This window comes from Gavia stellata, chromosome 1, assembly GCF_030936135.1.
Source record: "Gavia stellata isolate bGavSte3 chromosome 1, bGavSte3.hap2, whole genome shotgun sequence".
Classification (NCBI taxonomy): Eukaryota; Metazoa; Chordata; class Aves; order Gaviiformes; family Gaviidae; genus Gavia; species Gavia stellata.
Window position 1 is genome coordinate 58891281 of NC_082594.1, and position 19703 is coordinate 58910983.

The 19703-nt window shown below is 38.8% G+C and overlaps 2 protein-coding genes across 3 annotated transcripts in view; one reads left to right on the forward strand and one right to left on the reverse strand.

Annotated features, from left to right (window-relative positions):
- The window catches only part of FARP1 (FERM, ARH/RhoGEF and pleckstrin domain protein 1), a 173386-nt gene extending 162804 nt beyond the window's left edge, over positions 1 to 10582 (forward strand). The window contains exons 19-26 of the mRNA XM_059831559.1: positions 300 to 368; positions 2361 to 2450; positions 3486 to 3568; positions 3920 to 4032; positions 4526 to 4689; positions 7180 to 7287; positions 8358 to 8509; positions 9636 to 10582. Coding sequence (XP_059687542.1) covers positions 300 to 368; positions 2361 to 2450; positions 3486 to 3568; positions 3920 to 4032; positions 4526 to 4689; positions 7180 to 7287; positions 8358 to 8509; positions 9636 to 9717 — 861 coding nt within the window. The 3' untranslated portion in view covers positions 9718 to 10582. The remainder of the gene's footprint in view (positions 1 to 299; positions 369 to 2360; positions 2451 to 3485; positions 3569 to 3919; positions 4033 to 4525; positions 4690 to 7179; positions 7288 to 8357; positions 8510 to 9635) is intronic.
- Positions 10583 to 17830: 7248 nt separating this feature from the next.
- STK24 (serine/threonine kinase 24) overlaps positions 17831 to 19703 on the reverse strand; it is a 46576-nt gene continuing 44703 nt past the window's right edge. For both annotated transcript variants that reach the window (XM_059826897.1, XM_059826905.1), the window contains exon 10: positions 17831 to 18023. In XM_059826897.1, coding sequence (XP_059682880.1) covers positions 17987 to 18023 — 37 coding nt within the window. In that variant the 3' untranslated portion in view covers positions 17831 to 17986. The remainder of the gene's footprint in view (positions 18024 to 19703) is intronic.

Below are 19703 nucleotides of genomic sequence, written 5' to 3' on the forward strand. Positions count from 1 at the left end.
GATGAAAGAGGGAGCTGTCTGAAGGAATCAATGTTAGGTAAAGAAAATTTTGCTTAGCTGAATTTTCTTAAAATAAATGAAAGACTATGAAAGGAGTTTATCCTAAAGGCATTTAAAAATGGAAAGAAATTATCCTATAACTAGGGTTTGTAACATATTTAATAAAGAAAATAAAAAGTCTTGGTGACTGATAGTCAAGTCAGTCCTATGACCTAGTAGTCATATTTATGTTTGTATAATGAAAAATCATCATCATTTTTGCAGGAGATACATATTTGGTTTGTATTTGTTTCCCACAGGAGTTCATTAGACTGGGCAGTCTTAGTAAGTTGTCTGGAAAAGGTTTACAGCAACGGATGTTCTTCCTGGTAAGCAAGAAGAAAGTTTTTCTTTATATAATGGAATGTAACTATAGGCAACTATCAGGCATACTGCTAGACTCGAATTGTGAATTACAGTAAGTATTTTTAAACAGCCTTATTTAAGTTAACTTAATACATCACCTGTGTAGCTGGTTGTTAAGAACTTACGTTTCTGTCCAAACCCAATATTCTCTTTGTAACTGCTTCTTACAAACGTAAAACTATTTATTTTTATATGACACTGTGAATATCATGATAAAGTAATACCTCCTAGCACATTGTCTTAAATAAAAGCAGGGTCATCATAAAATGAAAAGTGGCACCAGCATTAGTGACCACGTCCAGAAAAGAAAATGAAGAGTAACTCCTGGTGATGTGAACGATAATCCACTTAATACTCTCAGGAAACATTTAAAGAACAAGGTTTCTCCACAAACCATTCAGTTTCAGCCCACGAGTGCCCAGCATGTTGAAAGACCTGCCTTTACCTGGAGATGCTTTTTGTAGCTCTTGCACTAGGAAAGGTTATCTCCTCCCACCATCACTCTCACCATTTTCAGGTTACAGTGATCCGACTCGGTCTCTGATCCACAAGAGCCGAGCAGATGGTTCCTCCTCTCTTCTCTTCCCGGCCAGCTGACTTGCTCCCAGGCCCCCCCATCCTGCTGCTGCTCAGCCCTTGGTGCTGGGGCCCTGAGATGCCAAGGAGAGTGCATAGATTTTCTAGTCCAGTGTTAGAGGGCAAAACATTAAAGAGTCAGTGCAGTGTGGCAGGAAAGTACTTCCTTGGCTTCTTGTATGCAAAAGGTGAAGACAGTGGGTGTGTGGAAAAGCTTGTGAGTGTGCTAGGTTTTACAAGATGTTTGACATTTAATCTTTCAAATGAGCCAAAGATACAACCACTAGATCTACCTGGGTAGGATTATCCTCTGCCTTTAAAGGCACTAAAGAGGAAGCCTAATGAATACGGTGCATATTTTCTTGCATACCACAATTCTTGTTACCAGATGACGCCTCGATATTATACCTATATGAAACATTAAAAAGTTGAGACTAGACTCTCAAGTCAGTTGCTCGTGCTGTCAAAGAAGTCTTCGGTCTGTCTCAAGCACCAGAATCTTTTTGGAGGTAAAATCCCAGGTTGATATTCTGGGATTCAGAATACACATGTAATCATTGGCAAAATTAAATCCCCCTCTAGTGGCTGATCCACATAGCTCCGTGAATTATTGCTATTGGATTGTAGGTGTCTGTGGTGAGAGCTCTGTTTCACACCACAGAGTATAATTTTCTTGATGCAGCTGTCTGGTTTGAGAAGAACATCCTTTGACCCAGGTGGCACAGTGGAAATATGCCATTTGTTTTAAGGCAACAAAATGCAGGCGGCCATTTGAAATGCTTTCGACAGCTGCTGTTACATGCAGGAAGCTCTACAAATTGAGATACTCAGTCTCTTCACCTTCATATTTCTAACCTAAAGCCATCTACCTTAAAATACGTCTCCCAGCTTCCTTCTGAATATGGGAAGTAATAGATAGCCACTTACTTCATAAGAGTTAAGTTGGATACACCTCTTTCGGGCATGCTTGCTTATCTTTCCACGCAAATCAGAAGAAAATATTGGTGAAACACACTTATCTTCCATAGCTTCAAAGTGCGGCAGGGGGTGAAACGTACTACTTGGTTTCACTGCTGTTGTGGCCAGTTAGTTCTGACCCAGAGATCACAAAGGGAATATTAGAAGGCATCGGAAGATACCCAGTGGAGAATTGTGGGAACGTGCCTGAGGCTAGCTGGGAAGGAAGGCAGGGAAAATAACAGGTGCTAATACTAGGTACTGAAATATTGTGGAAACCAGTATTTTGGATTCATGCATTAGAACTGACATATAAATAGCCAGTACTATCTAGCTTTCCCATGTTTACTGTTCTGATTTTTCTTTTTTATGCATACATACATGCCAACATCATTCTAATAATGCTTATTCTTGCTCTTTAGTTTAACGATATCTTGTTGTACACAAGTAGAGGCCTGACAGCATCAAATCAGTTTAAAGTCCACGGGCATCTTCCACTGTATGGCATGACAGTAAGTATTGTGAGAACGTAAGGGATTCATGCTTAAATGGCCATTTGTGGTCCCATCTTAATTGCTTGATGAATTTCTGCTGGACTGATAGCAGCGGCAAAGGGCTGTTCTCTGATTCAGAGAAATTGTGGTTACATTCTGCAGTGCCTGATGGGGCTGTGTTGGGTTCAGCATGTGTTCATGCAGCCTTCTACACAAAGGTGATTATACAGCAAAAGTGGGGGGAAAAAAGACATTTTTGGGAGCAGCTTCCTCATAATGCAAACTTCTCGTGAGATGGGTTCTTTATTTTTTCAAACCATAAATTTAAATATGATTCTTACAAGTAATTCATCACCAGTTGCTTATAGACCCACTGTGCAAGGCAAGTAAACTGTAGCAACAGTCTAATTTCTAGAAAAAAACATTTCCTAATGTTTTCAGCGCTGTATCTTAAAGCCAAAGTAGTGGGAAACTGGCAGCAACGTGTCATTTGGAGCTCTTGTTGCAATTCTTCTGGAAAACAGCCAATTTGAGCCAATAGCACCTAGTTACCTCTTCTTGTTATTTGATTTCAAAAATATTTTTGCTAGTTTCAAAACACTTTCATTCCCCCCATTATTTTCATTGGAACTTCTCATGGGTTTGTATCTATTCCATACTGTTTTCCTGAGAATTGAGTTAGGTGATCACTACCACAGTAACTGAATTTCTGTAAATACCTGTGAGGCTTCAAGTTTTATCTGGCATTTCTAGGAATCTACTCAAGTGTGATTAATCACTCTTCTGATAAAAATACCACTGTTCTCCTTTTTGTTTTTTGACACAAAGCAAAGCCATGCTTTTGGTTTAAGAGGTTATTGCAGAACTAACTTACTGTTTTTCCAACTTGCAAGCCACCATTTTTTTTCTCGATACCTAGCTCGAAATTGTCGGTTGTGAACATTTCTCTTAGTTTTCTTTTCCCCAATGGTAAGAGCTTGTTCAGGTCCCTGTTTCATCTTAAGAAATACGTACTTCCTGCAGTCTGACTGCATTTGGGCTTTTATCTCTCAGATAGAAGAAAGTGAAGAGGAATGGGGGGTTCCTCATTGCCTAACTCTACGAGGTCAACACCAGTCCATCGTTGTTGCTGCAAGGTAATTCAGTGGAGACGACATACACATGTAAACTGTATTTTTCTGCAGCTTTCACAGAGGGACAGATAGAAAAGCAGAGAAGTGTCATTTTGTTTGGATTTGCTCCTAAAACAATTTCAAAGGTACATTCTTTTGTGAAAGCCACTTGTTAAAAAAAAAAAAAAAAAAAGGTAAATGGGACAAAATAGAGTGGCAATTGTGCAAGTCAGAACCAAAACTAAGTTATTAGGAAAAATAACTAGCATCTTGTGTCTGAATTTATTTATTTGAATTAAAAGCAAGCTCAGCTTGTGACTACTTCTTAGAGTTTGCTTTCAGCCTGCATGAAAGTGATTGATTTTTCATTGTTAGTACCCGCGCTGAAATGGACAAATGGACTGAGGACATTCAGATGGCAATAGACCTGGCAGAGAAAAGCAGTGGCCCTGCCCCAGAGTTACTGGCTAGCAGCCCACCTGACAATAGTAAGTAAATGCTAGAGAATAGGTTTTATTCACTTTCATCATTATGATTGGTGATTTCTTCTAAGCAAAGTGGTGAAAAATGCTGGCCACAAGTCAAACTGATGCATTTGAAGTTGATTTTTTTTATATATATATATTTATATATGTGCCATTTTAATGTTCTCGTTGATGTTAGCAGAAAGTTTCACTGAATAGAGAAGTGACTTAAGCATAATGATTCCAGGAACTATTTAACAAGATTTGGGCAGTGCCTGTCCTTGGAAGGTATTAAAAGCACCAACAAAGCACGGTAGTCAGTCTTTGATTCTAACACTTGCAGAAACACGTAAAAAAAAAAAAAAGAAATCTACCTAACATCTGCACAAAATTATTTCTAAAAATGTGTTTTAAAATTAGTTCACAATATTGTGGACAGAGTTGATTTGTTTAATTTTTCCAATTATATATGTTGTTGCATAGAGGAAGAAAGATGCTTTTTCCCTGCATTTCATAGAGTCTCCTGATGAAACTACTGTAGACCAGGAATCTGAGGACGACCTCAGTGCATCCCGCACCTCACTCGAACGTCAGTCACCACACCGTGGCAACACTACGGTGCACGTCTGCTGGCACAGAAATACCAGTGTTTCAATGATCGACTTTAGTATTGCTGTGGAGGTATCTGCCTCAGAACGATCTGAACTGCAGCTCCAGACTCACTCTTGAATGACAATTTCCTTTTTGCTCCTCCTTAATAAGTGCACTATTCCGTTGCCTCCTTTTGGGGAAGTTTCAGGCACACCTATTAAACTGACTCCCGTATCCTCAAATGATGGCACAAACCATCAGTCAAGAAACACGTATCCGCTCCCTTAATGCATCTTTGTAAAATCAGTTAGAGCAGTAATTTTCATGGAAGTAACTGTCCAAAACAGTGCTGATGCCCTTTAAAATTTAAACCAGGTCAAACTGTCTTAATGCTTTCAGTTACAGAGGCATTAAGTCATTGCTTGAGCTGAAAGGATATTGTCTTTAGCTGCTGCAGCCAGAGTTTTAATTATTACCTGTATTACTAACGTACTTTCTTTACCTAGCCATCTTTTCTGGAACCTTGTCTCATTGCTCAGTCTCATCTGCTTTTTCTTTATTTGCGTTTTCCACCTCAAAGTAAAAATCCCTTTTTCCCCTCCCTGATCACAGCTAAGCCAGTGTGATACGCATTCGTTAATTCTCTACTCAACAGACGAGACGCAGACATTGACTTTTCAAAGATTAAAATGAAAGACTCCTAGTTCAGTGTTAGGATGAAGTGGTAAGCCTGCCTAGGTGTTCCTCCCTCACCCACGAGAGGCTCCAGGGAGCTCCGAGTACTTTATCACAGTCCTCATCAAATGGAAGTTTATGCTTAAAGAAAACAGTAAAAGGAATCTTAAAGCTGAGTTGGCTTCTGCTCACGAGGCAGCCTTCAGACATCAGGCCACCATTGCTCTAGAGAAGACGCACTGATGCAGAACATGGAGGTGCAAGGACAGGCAATATTCATAGCTTGTGTAACTGCCTCTGTTTTTAAACAGAGGGTAAGCAGTTGAAATGTGGCAAAGAAAATTATTCTGTACTAGAAAGCACTAACTGTAGAGCCTCACTTTGATCCCATGCAAGTGGATTTTCTGCTCTTTATACCCTTATATCCTGCAAGGGAAGAATAGTTCGGCATAGAACAAGGCCGCATATTTTTCCCTAAGGCAGAAAGGTGGTTATAAACAGATACAAAATTTAAACCAGTGACTAATTCTAACGATTAAAACATTTAGTTAGGCAAAACTTTTGGTCTGAGATCAGTGCTCATTGTTCCTTATTTTTGTTCTTCCCCATGCCTCAAATGAATGCAAACAAAGCAGCGAAGACCAAACACACCCTGGAGACATACGTTGTTCTGTGAAAACATCTTCAGCTCCACTGCTGTTCCATGCGTGGCAGGTTACGCTCATGCTGACATCATTCTGTCGGTGGCTCTCACTTCAGCATTATCGTTTATTTTCTTTGTGTCTCTCCCTCCTTTCTGTCTCTCTCGTGGTAGAAGATCCTCTCTCTGTCAGTGACTGTACTTCCCTACCTGCTGGACTGATCAGTGATCAGCGGCCTGTTTCCATTTCATATGTCTGCTGGTACCGAATGCAAAGCCTGTCCTTTTATGATATCCTCCAGAGTAATGAGGTAACAGAAAATTAAGGAGTACACCTGTAACTTAGGGCAAGGAGGCAGCAGTCCAGATATCAGAGAATGGGATGATTCAAAGCAAAGGCTTTAATGTGTATCCGAGACTGGTGAAAACAGAACATTTTCAAGAATATTTCATTTATGGTAGATACATCAGGACCGTCAGACTTTGACTATTAAGCTTTACAGATTAAGTGATTAGCTTCTGCATTGTATAATGAGAATAATGTAAACAGCTATTTTGATCCAGGTGAGAGCCCTTACAGTCAACAAGGAATGGGAAGTAATCATTCACTGAGAACTCCCCTTCATTTGCAAGGCACAATAATGCTGGACTTTACATCTTCATTATGCCAAAAGCCATTTCTTCAGCCAGACATTAAATACTTGTACTTGGTTACAGCTTCCTCCTCCTCTTTGTTAAAATATCCAAAATCCAGCTAAGAATAAGGTTAACAGTCCTTGCTTTTGAAGTCTTTAAAAAGTTACCATGTGAACTCACTGGGTACTGAGAGTTCAATCTCTATCTGCAATTCTAAAGTATCTCATAATTTTCCTTTACATCACAAATTCATCTCAGACTTTCTGTTTCCATTATTCTATTTAAGTATTGTTTGAAAAGAACAAAGACAGACTAGGATAACAAGACGGACGTTTAGTAGTATATTACTGAAAGCCACCTCAATTTAAAAAAAAAAAAACCAGTAAGTGTAGTAGTTTTGAAGCAGTTTTTGAAGTGTTGAAGTTTTTGGAAGTACCCAGCTACAAACAAAAAAATGTGTCACATTAAGTACTACTAAGTAGTAGAAAAATGCAGAAGAAAAATACATCCATTCAACCAAAACATATTCACATACAACCAGGTCACATACAACCAGATAATTTTTCTCACGCTAGTTAAACTGCCAGTACCTTTTGCTCTTTTATTTGGCTACTTTTGATCTGTTTCAGAACCAGCTGTCTGGAAATCTCCTAAGAAAATTCAAAAACAGCAACGGGTGGCAGAAGCTTTGGGTGGTGTTCACCAACTTCTGTATGTTCTTCTATAAATCGCACCAGGTAACAGACTGCCCAAGTGTGTGTGGCTGGAGAGGACCTTTTGTTTTTTCAAAGCAATAGGAGAGAGAAGACCAGACATCGGTCACGGATGCTGTAGGCAAGAGAAGCAGGTGCACTGGTCATGGCTACACAGCCTTTACCGCCGCTGGAACACAGAGCAGAGACCGTTCTCAATCTGTTTGCTTGTCAATTGAAGAACGTGTGCTTGTTTCAACAGTCACAGTGCATATGATCCCTTAAAAGTACAACAGATATCACTACTGCTCAGAGATTGTGGTGCGAGTTTAAATAAGAGTTTTCTCTTGTACAAATTCTGAGATTATTACAATTTAAAACTTAATACTGACTTAGAAACTTTGTTTACTATCACTGACACTTAAGTCAAACAAGAGAGGACAGCGGCCAATGATTAATCCATGTGAGCAAACATCCCACTGCAAAAGTAGGAGGTTGGACCTTTGAACCTCTGTATTCAAGCAGGGCGTAAGCACAAAATAATTCCAGTTGCTACGCGGTGCTTTGATTGCTGTAGAAAGCCTTAATGCTAGAGTTTCTGCACCAAAGAACAACAACAAAAAAAAGAGCAAATTCTAGGATATTCTACATATAAGCACAATAAAGAAGTGATTTGTTCATACATGCCATGCATGAAGTAAAAAGACTTAAGCAATGAGCGCTGTAGGGTGGCCATTACATTTCTAAAGGAGAAGGTGTTTGCAAGCCCAGGGTGAACACGCATGGTGCTCTGCTCATGCCAAATGATGGAGCTTTATGTCCGTCAATTTGAACATAGTGGAAGCCCAAGATTTCAGACAACTTTCTTATGAGGAAACACTGACAGGATCAGCCTGCAGCAGACCCTTATGAGAAGGGTCTCTCAAGATGGGCAACTGAAACTACCAGACAATTACATTCATTGTGATTGTATAAAGCTGGTATTTTTTTCGACGCACATGTGGAAACGCGATGATGACCTTTAAATGAGTGTGTGTCTGTCTTCCATTTTACTTACGTGCTTTCTTTACTTAAGGACATTTTATCTCACAGCATCTTCCCTCGTTTCTTTTCAGGACAATCATCCTTTAGCCAGCCTTCCTTTATTGGGATATTCACTTACCATTCCTTCCGAATCTGAAAACATTCACAAAGATTATGTGTTCAAGCTACATTTCAAATCCCACGTGTACTATTTCAGGGCTGAAAGTGAATACACATTTGAAAGGTAAGTCGGTCTTCTGTGAGAGAGAATTTTGTTGAAATTCCAGGATTTTTTTCCAAACAAAGTTAGTAAATGGATTCAGTAATACAGGCAAGTAGTTCAGCACAACTAGAGAAAGAAACCTTTAAAATTTTAAAAGAAATTTTAAACCTGATAATGCTAGAAGCAAGTGGTTGTTTTTGATAATGTGGTAGCTGTAATTGTAATCATTACAAATCCTGCGTTATGTGCAGGAACTATCTGGTCAAAATTGATCAGGCTGGCTGCACAGGGAGCTTTGTGTCTCAGACTTCAGGAAGCATGTAAACAGATGACAGGACTGTTCAGTAGCTGTGGAGAATAACTTCACTCCCTTTAGTACAACTGGATGGAAAATCCACACCTGAAATAAAATTGTAATTTTTCACAGATGTGGCTGTTCTCACTATGTATTTCTGCCACTTCAGAATGGAATTTTTACGTTTCCCACTGAATTTCAGATACACGGAGAGCCAGGAAACCGGCACTACTCCTCCTAAATTGTGGTTTGAGGTGGTTCATACTGGGAACTAATTTAGCTCTTTTATATGAAGCATTAACATGTCAAAAATATTAATGTCGTCTCTTATTGAAGAAAGCTATTGTTAAGTTTTATCCATGTCAGTCTGAAACTATAAATAAGGCAAATTGTGGGAAAGAGATGATTAAATAAATGAGTAGAATAGAAAAAACACACAAAAGCCCTTTCGCAGTTCTAGGAAAAAGAAGTAGGAACTGCAGCTAAATTACATTTTTTCACTCTGTAACTAAGAGTGATTGGTCTCAACTGCTCATCACTTGGACCATCCAGAAAGAAAAGAGATTTGGTGTCTGCAGAACAAGTAAAACCACTACTAAGGTAACGAATTTTGGGTCCCGTCTCCCCTCTTTATCCTCTCTAAACCTCCTATCATAGATGCGTTTGGCAGTCATTTGGATCTAGAGCCTCTTGACTTCAGGTAGACTTAGGAGTAAAGTAGCAAGCAAGATGCTCCCACAGGCACTGAAAATAAAACTGTACAACTAATAGTGCAGACTGTATCTTTCAAGAAGTCTTTCCTTAGGAATTGACCGTTCCTTTGCTTGTGTCTCTCCTCGTGCCTTCTCACAGATGGATGGAAGTGATCCGAAGTGCCACCAGCTCTGCCTCACGCACTCGAGCTCTCAGTCATAAAGAGCCTCACGCCTATTGACGGCTGAACGAGCCGCCGTCTTGATTGTCCAGCAGCTGCTGATTTTCTAGAGGACATTTGAAACTCTTTTCTCCCTCCAAGTTTAGTAAAACTTACAATTTGGTAAAAGAAAAGAAAAAAATAAGTATGGTTTTGCAGAAACTTTCACAATTCCTCAGCAAAACTGTTTAAGTTCTCCATATGTTGAAAACTAGCTTACCATCATCCCAGTGGCTGCAGTTTGTTTCATGTCTTGTATTTTGTCATTCTGTGCTGTTTTTAGCTTGTGCCAGTATTAAAATATTGTCCTTATTAGAGTGCCAAATGCCAAAAGACATTTTGTTGCCTCAAAGATTGCACCTAAAAAAAAAAGACAACTTCAGAATCTGAAAACTTTCTCCTTTGAGGCAAACACTATTTCTTCTCTTTTCATAAAAATATATTATTTTTTTTTTACCATGTTAATCTGTAGACTGCTGGATTTTTAAATATAGATGGACTTTCACAGTATAGAATATAATTATATATACAGCAAGCAGTCTAACAGGAATGAGATAACTTTCAGACTTCATTTTTTTCCCCCAGTCTTTCTACATTTAATCAGCAAGGAATTACTAATTTTCTATCTTTAACAAGGAAACAGTTTACAGCTCGTTCTCATTTCCCTTTGGGATTACAAATCCATGTGGTATAAACAAAGTATAGGATTCTTACCTAACCATTTTCTTGGTGCAAGTTGACCAAGTTGTTCATCTGTTGGCTTTGAAAAGTGAATACTACTTGCAAGATGAAAAATTTTTAAAATAATCCAGTGCAATATTATTTGGGCTGTTAATGTACTGTGAATGGTATGTACAAGAAGAAATTAAAGGCTGTGGTGACATTCTGCTGTTTGTTTTAAAAACTTGAAAGAAAACCTGTACGCTGTGAGAACCGCAGCTGTTTGTGATTAATTTGTAGAGTGTTTCGGTAACTAAATTGCTATAAGCTGGGGGTACTACTGAAGCCCCAAGTTTCCATCCTGCCTGCTGCCCATCCTAGTGTGACTTTCAGTTTGTTGTTGGAATTTCAGTCTCTCTCTCTCACCCCTCCCCTGGTACTCAGTATACAGACAGCAACAGATACAGCCAGCAGTGGAAATACCCATTTCGTATACCTGGCTTTAATGTTAGCTAACACCGTATTTTGGATAAGCTGTTGGCCCACTCAGAAGGTTGGCAGCACTAAGTCTACTATGCTTAGATGCTTTTCCTTATGTTTTAAGAAACGCTTCTTTGTAAGGGTGACGTAAAACTTACCCTAACAGAAGTTCAACATGCTGGAGACACATCTGTCACGGTTACAGGCCACTGAGGAAACACGGTGCTAGGCAGAGGGGGCCTGAATATAGGTATGGGAAATGAAGCCAGGACAGTTCTACCCCTACTTCTTCTTCATCTAGCTATTCGCTTTGTTAATGGCTTACCTGTGTGCAATGTATAAAATGGCTTACAGCTTTGCTCACAACAAAAGGGAATAAAATACCTCACAATACTATCGTATATATTACTGTTTCAAGACAGCAAAGCCTCCTTTCTATTCTCCCCATCCCAAACAAAGTTATATAAATGGATCTCCATCCAAGAAGAGGATGGGCTCCTAACCCCGTATGACAAGCGGCAGTCCCCATGGCCAAAGCCAAGCCAGCCTGACAAAGGGAAACAAGTATTTCGGCACACTTGCTTGCTTCAGCTTTGTGGAAACCTTCAAACCCCTGGGCAGGTGACTTGTTGCAGTTGCTCTTTTCCTTACCCCGAATATTGGTGTGGCTATAATAATCACATCTACCCTACAGCATCGCCTCTGTTTAGGACATGATGAACAACAAACTTACTTAGAAAGTCGGTAGAAAAATCTGAAGACCGTTTTCCCAGTTGCAGGTCCCACTGGCATGTCCATTCCAAGCTCGTGACCCTGCTCTGCAGGGCCACAGCAAGCGAATTCAACAACCTCAGTGAAACAGTAATGTACAGGAACTGTAGTGCTTCAAGACTGACTAGGAGTGTGAACAATGATCTATATAGTGATGAAAAGGGGAAATAACACGGCATAGGTTAACAACAACTCAGCAGCAGCCTGCAGGCCTGGAAAAACGAAAACTGAAGAAGCAATAGCACGTGATGTTGCTATGAGGTACAGTAAAGGGCTGCAGACCTTATCCCCCCAAAAAATTATTAATGAGCTATAAAATAATACCTGCAAAGCCTTACAAGCTAGGTCCCTACCTCTGTCCTTTACATTGTTATCTAGAACAGTGAAAAGATTTTGGGTTTTTTTTAATGGAAATTATAATGATGGCCATACCCTTAATTCAGCTAAAATTGAATTTTATTTTAGTTCCCCAGAGCTTGTGGGAAACAATCTTCATTACCACTGTCTGCTGCAGTAGTTTAGTCTGTGCTCTCAAAAGAAAGGCTTTTGTTTACATTCCTGAAATCAGATAACACCTTTTCTAGGTATGTTTTATTTTCACACAAAGTAAGTTTGGAAAATAGTTTTTCTGTAACATCTAAGCAAAGATCAAGATACAGTTCTAGTTACCATGACAGCAGAGACCTCACTAGGCTGTGGATGCAACTTCAGAGCATCCATCTGATTCATCATTCAGCATTTTCACATTTCGTATTACCTTTTTTCTACAGAAAAGAGATTTAAGATTTTTTTCCTTCTTTACCAATGTGATTTTTAGATTTTTTTTTAAATGGAACTAGTTGAACTGCTGTCATTTGTCTAGTTCTTTATTCCTAAGGTTAACCCAAAACTGAAATAATGGTAAGAGAATAAAAGCAACTGTCTTGACAGTTGTATCATACCATCAGTTGAAGTCTATGCGTGTGACTAAAACTCAAGGTTTACTAGAAAGCTGTAATATATGACCACTTAGTTTTAACCCTGACTCACACCATACTGCTGTCCATCTAATCAATCAAGTGAGGCGAGGAGACACGCAGGGTCACTTACTAAATGCACCATTCTCCTGTTTCAGCAGCAGGAAAAAACCCTCAAACTGGTCACTCCAAGAGATGATTTACTCTTCTTCTTGTTATTACTTGCCATGAATAATCAGTTGCCAGCTTCAAATAATGAGCAAATAAAAGCAGAACCGGAACTTTATTGCCACAGGAAGTTGCACCACACGCAGCGGGATCAGCAAAGCCTGCACTCCTGTGGATTTTCTTCCACAAGATGAAGCATCTCCAGCCTTTCTCGGCTGTCTAACTTAACTTTCATTAAGACATGAGTATTTATTAATATACCTCAGGCCTACCCATCTTCACAAAATTTTAATTAAATGCTGTTCAGACCTCAATGCCGCCTTTGTAAATTCAGCTGAAACCAGCCAAAAATGACAGCCTGAAAACAAGTTAGCACGGATGGAAATAATACATACTGTGATTGCAAAAATGTTGATAAAAGTCTCTGACTAGAGAAAAGAAGTCGTCTCACAAGGAAAACTCGTTTTAGAGACAAAACCAGGCACGATATCCTACCATTCCATCAGCCAAGAATAAAACAGAGAAACAAGCCGGACCTGAAACGCCTGATTGTGACCATTTTTCCTTATTATACAGCATCAGTTACATGGTCTTCTCCCTCAAAGGAAAGAAAAGATAATTGTGGATGTACAGATACACACCACCACTGCTAGAGCATACAAATATCCCCCTTTTCCCCTCTGGGGGACATGAAAAAGTTTGTAGAGAAAACAAAAAAAAAAAATCAGCATTGTGGCACACATATGATTTTTAACAGGAGAAAATAGTAACGAAATATTGTAAGAAAGAGGAGTGCAGCTGTCACACAGTTTGTCACTGGGTTATATGGGTCATTAAGGATGCAATGTCTGGGTTAAGCTAATGCCACTTGATGTGAGCACTTCATCAGTTTCACTGGGCTGGCAGGATGAGGACTATGAAGCAGGTTTGAAATCATTGCCATCTGTAAACAACTGGCACATTGTCTTACTATAGGACAAACTTTAATACAGGACTGCATGTATTTAACTAAAACAGTACACTATCCATCACTTGTACATGTAGATAAAAAAAAACTTAATCAAGAAAAGGACTAAATTTCCCACATGATTAGGCCATCTGTGAGAAATAAGCTTACTAAGTTCCCCAACAGAAAAGATGTATTCTCAACATTCTTGCTCAAGAAATGTCGCTTGCATTTAAACAAGAGTTTTCTCTTGTACAAATGCTGAGATAACAAACCGAACACCAATTTAGAAACTTTCTGCTTACCATTACTGACATGTGGGCAATAACTGGGCTGGAAACCTGCAAGAGCAACCCCTCCTGGGAGGAGACACACACCCCCACACCCCCACACACCCAAAATCTTATCTCACTGATCACTCGGCAAAATTTCATTAAACTTTTCCATCTTTATTTCTAGGTCATGTAGTTTACAAGGAGTTTTATTATGTTGGTGGAGGGTGACAGAAGTAAAATTTAAATACACGGTTATAAACAGGCAGCAATATTACAGAAAACAAGAGATACATTTTAATTGTCCTCTGTAATCATGCTTTAAAAGAAGGCAGAAACCCATTACATACAGTGTCTACTGCGTATGCTCAGTGCACTTACTAGCACATCTGCAAAATACAGCTAAAAAGAGCAAGCTTGCAGATTTGTGCTATACTTCAAGCTCCTCCCCAGCAACTTCTTACAAAAATAATTTGCTCTTGAACTGATCCTTGCATTATACCTGTGCTTATCAGCACTTCTGATAACCTTCCAATGGTGACATTTTTGAAGGCCAAAATGTTTCCTTAAAAGTAAGGCTAACATAAAACCATTACAAACTGATACCACATCTTTTAGAAAATAACACGGAATGCCACATAAAGGAGTAAGAGCTAAACGAGACGTTTCACAAGTACATTGATAGCATGGGCGGATGAAAGAGTTGCGGTGGATAAAGCAGGACGTGAACTCACAACGTGCAGCTGCTTTGCAGTTAAGTGCGAGTGCGGATGCTCCTACCTTCCTGCTCCCATGTGGGGAGGGCAGACCACCACAGTTAAACTGCTTCCTCTGTCCACACCCACATGGACATACACAAAACGTTTGGAGCTGCAAAGGAACCACGACTCCTCAGCGAAAGCGCTGCTTCATTATTACACCAAAAGCAATCTGTACTATAGTGATCATGCCGCCATCCCTTAGTAAACTGGTGAGCAAGTACACAGTGCAACTGCAAGGAAAACTAAGTTAAAAAAATAGATCACACATCTGATACTTACAAAAAGCAAGCCTTCAGTTCAAATGACTGATTTTATTTTTTTTTTTAAACAGTGAGTTTATTTACTGCCTAACCTTGAAATCCCTGACAAATAAGCAGTTCCACTAATTTAAACGTTTGCATAAATAGGGATAGCTTGTCGCTTAGTATATTCAAGACTGAGTAAAGAGTACTACCTGCACAGAAAATTCATCAGTGCAACATTATAACACAGAAATGTTTTTAGCATGAAACAACCGCTCAAAAATATCAACACTACTTTTTCCTTCAGAAACTGAGGCCATGCTTCTTTCAAATGAAGCTCCTCTTCTGTTACCAATATAGTTCTGATTTTTAAAGAATCAATACTTTTCAATAGCAAATGATTGTAATTTTACATTCAAGATACATCACGCTTTTTTTCAGTGAATCTCAGTTTAAGATAGTCTGTATTTAAATAATCTATATATTACATATAAAAATACACATCTCTACCATAAATGAGGTCTTGTCATTTTCTAAATGTCCTAGCCTTTTGGCCAATTGTCCTCACTGTAGGTCTGATTCATCTTAAGCTCCTAAACCGAGGGCACATTCACCAAGCAAATCCTGCCACAATCTACTCAGAGAAGTATTTCCTCAACATACAGTCCTGGAATGCAACTAAAATGCAACTCAAAAAAAAATTTATGTATAACTTTTTAAATGATTGTTCAAAACCAGCATACCTTTGAACTTCATTTAATTTTCTGATTGAGAAATCCTTGAGATTCCAGACAGCACCGTAAATTTAACTTCCCCACTGAATCGCCGAGTTCTGTGCACCTCCAAGTCAGCTCACTTTAATTTCAAGTCCTTACATGAACAGATGACTAGGGAAAAGCTTCCATTCATCTATTTATATTTCAGATGCAAACACATCTGTTTATTTCCATATGCTATAATAACACATGGCTGAATGGCTGAGTGCTCTAATGCTGAGATGTCAACAGGTACATTTCCCATTGCGCTGTATTCAGATGCACATTTCACAATAGCAGAGCTAAATTTGTTTTCTCGAGGGTTAAGCCTACCCTTAATGTTTAAGAGCACACAAAACAACATGTTTAAAGATACTAATCAAAGAGGAGTTATAAACCATTGCTCAAACTTACGCATTGTTCAATTTACCTTAAGTTCCCTTAGCCACAGAGGAAAACCTTTACCTCATTATGCTGGCAAACGTGTTATGTCTAACAATATGGCTACAAGGATGAATGTGCGTACACCCATTCCTTTCAGTTGTTGTTTCAGCCTGGTCAGAAGTTTCATAACTCTGTTAGCATGACAGTGTGCTCTAACTGTTAAGTTACTAAATTAATAATTATAGCTACTAATATGCATAGAAAAAGAGCTACCAGGGTGATGTGAAGTCCTGCAAAGAGACCTCACCAGCTTCCAGAATGGTTAGAGAACCAGGGTCTTTTTGTACCAAGCCAGGTAGATATGCCTATACTTCTAAAATTTTAATCCTTTCTGTTCCAAAACTCGTATCTTTTTTTTTTAATTTAAACAGAGAAGTTACCTCACTGTCATGCAAAACATAAAATCATCAATTTCTTCACTAAAAACAAGGCAAAAATGCTCTTTTAGCTACCAGAATAAGAAGCAACTGAATATAGCCTTGGTGAAACAAACCAGGGTAAACCTCAGAGTAATACCGTGGGGGAAAAAGGTCACCTAATCAACTGTGTGTGTAATTAATGTTACTATTTCCAAGAACTATAAAACCTTAAGTCAGCTATCTAGGAGCACTCACAGGAAATTTCAAAATTCAGAATTTTCAAGTAACTTTTTTCTGGGGAGACAAGTAATAAGACATAGTATACAACCCTCAGGCTCAGTTTTGCAGTCTCTGTCTAACATCTATCACTTTCGGTAAAGAGATGCACAGATTTAGGCAGCAAGACCCAATATTGAATCTTTGGATAATTTTTCTTTCACACTGCAAGACATTCATTTTAATGATAAAAATAGGCATGATGAAGAAATATTTGCCACTGTCTCAGAGCCAATGACTTAATAAGATATTTCAGAATGAATGTAGATAATAAAGATTTATTTGTGTGAGCATTCAAATATGTTTAGGTGAAAAAAAGATTGTATCTGAATTTCACTACAAGCTTCACAAATATCTGTTACTAAAATTGAACAATACATGTGGTTCAGAATTTGCATTGGCACAATTTAAAACTGAAAACATGGAAGAGCTTATTCTTTAGGAAAAACGATAATTTAAATTTAAAGCTTTGAGAGACAAGGTGTATTAAATTTAAAACAACCAGAAGTAGTACCATAATTAGAAAGTCACACTCAGAATATAGATAAAAAGGAAGAAATACTGGAGAAACAGAATAAAATTGTGTCTTTGCTGAGGTACGAATAGAAGGTTCCATAGTACAGGATTAACTCTTTCAATGGCAAATCCTTCACATACAAAAATCATACCAAGATTCACTTAGCACATAATTCAAAATTTTACATGTAATAAAGGCAAGGCAATACTCAGCCTGTCAAATATTTACCCCACTAACATTATCTACAGAAGCACTTTACCATTTTGTACACAGTGATTCCTTATGCATGTTGAAAGGCTTTCAGTTAAAAAAGACATTATATACATATCTGTACACAATTCCAACAAACATACTCCATCTCCCAGAGGAATTCTTAAAGCAAGATACCTGAGGTTTCTCAATATCTTCAGTTTCTCTATCACAAACCTAAATATACATTTCAGATTTTACAAAAAGACACCTCCCTGGAATATGTGCATTATCATTAAAAAAAATTATAGCTTTAAGGAGCTGAAAAAGACTGTCTCCATCCAAGAGACTTCATTTTCACTCTTGCACATTTAGGAATGTCCTTCCACCAAAGGACATTCCAGTAACTGAGGGGCAGAACAACATTAGGGTGCGCACCATCGATGCAGACACCGTGGGACCTCTGTTGTCTTAGAAAAGTCAGGAACGGCACATCAGTAGGATGCAGTACTTCCTCCAGCTAGCGCATATCTGAAGGAGAAAAGAAACAGTTATTGTTGTGACCTTCAGAACAGTGTTCTACAACAAGCAGCAACTAGAAGTTATTCCATTTTATGCTATTGAAGTTCCAGCCTTCCTCCTTGCAGAATGACACCCACCACTGCTGTCATGCTTTAAAGAGAAAAGCCAAAGAGCTGAACAACATGTAAAACACACCCTATTAGAACACCGCTGCTTCTCTAATGAACAGCAACAACCCATGCTCAAGTATGTAACTGAGAAGTACACGATGATGTAAGAATTCTGTATACTGGGGGCAACATTCTGTGATTCCACCTTTCCTACTTGGCAAGTTTACATCATAATCTTTCCAAAATATTACTGGGGCAAGAAACCTGTATTTCTTGGTCTAAGCAGATACTTAAGTCATCCAAAGAAAGAAGCACACGTTTTAATCATGTTAAGCTTTCAGTAAGCTTTATAAAACATCAGAGATCAAAACTGGAGGGGGAAGGTAAATGGATTCACTCAAGTTATCAGGCAGCTCTTCTGAGAGTCCCAACTAATTCATTCAAACAAACTTGGGAAATCCAGTTTTAACCAATCATAAGGGGAATGAAAGTCTCATTAGAACATGTTGAAGAGCCATCTTCAGTAGTTAGCTATGAAATTAAGAGGATCTTGCAAGCGGATACAACAAATGACTTAATGATGTAACAGACCATACTTCTTGTAGTATTCAGACAAGAAGAAACTGTCTTTTCAGAAGCTGACTAGCTCCAAAAAATAGCTTTATCCATGAGGAATACCTACTAAGCTATGGAATGGTTCAAACTCCTTTTCGGGGGGGATCCTGCCATTCATTTCTTTCACTCACTTTCTGGAAGGAGCGCTAGTCATGATCACATACTAACTGAATATCATCCCTGGAATAAGAGAAAGTTCACCCAGATGTGACCCATCAACAAACATTCTCTATGAATATTTCTTTCTCGCCTTCAAAGAAAATGAAGTGCCTGTCTCCACCGTTACGATACGACATTATGACCAAGAAAAACAGCAATAGTGCAAAGAAGCAGAACAGAAGGAAAACAAAATGCCAAATAGGTATATAAAGGGTTCTGAAATCTATCTCCTAGGACAAAAATGATGACTGTTGCTGTCATGACAGGAACAAGTAAGATCAGCTCCAGTGTTCACAAAAGAAGTGCCCAATGGAAAGCTTGCCTCCACATGGTCATTTTCAGCTTCAACTGCAGCATCAAAAGTCTTTGAGGTTCCCAGTTCCAGGAAGGCCCTGTACCAGGCTGACAGAAACTTGACATTGAAATACTGTGCTGATGAAAGACTGGGGTCAGTTTTGGAACCCCTAATGGAAATGAACTGAGACAGACGCTCCAGAAACTCTTTCAAGCCTGCCAGGATCAACTAAAAGGAGAATCAGGACATCTGGCATCAAGGAGTGACCTTTTAGCACTAGAGGTGCTGACTGGGCTTCATGCTTAATAGCCCAGAAAGCAAGAAACATGATTGTTTGCACATTTCTTGGCATTGATTTTTACTGAATGACGAAGTGTCAGCCTGGCAATCATCTCCTTTAACTTCAGAGGTGTGAATTCTTAAACTTTACCAAGCTGTGGTTAGAGACAGTACAAGGGAGACACCTGCTCAGGGTGATCTTTTTCAAGGTAGCAGTCCATGATTAATTAC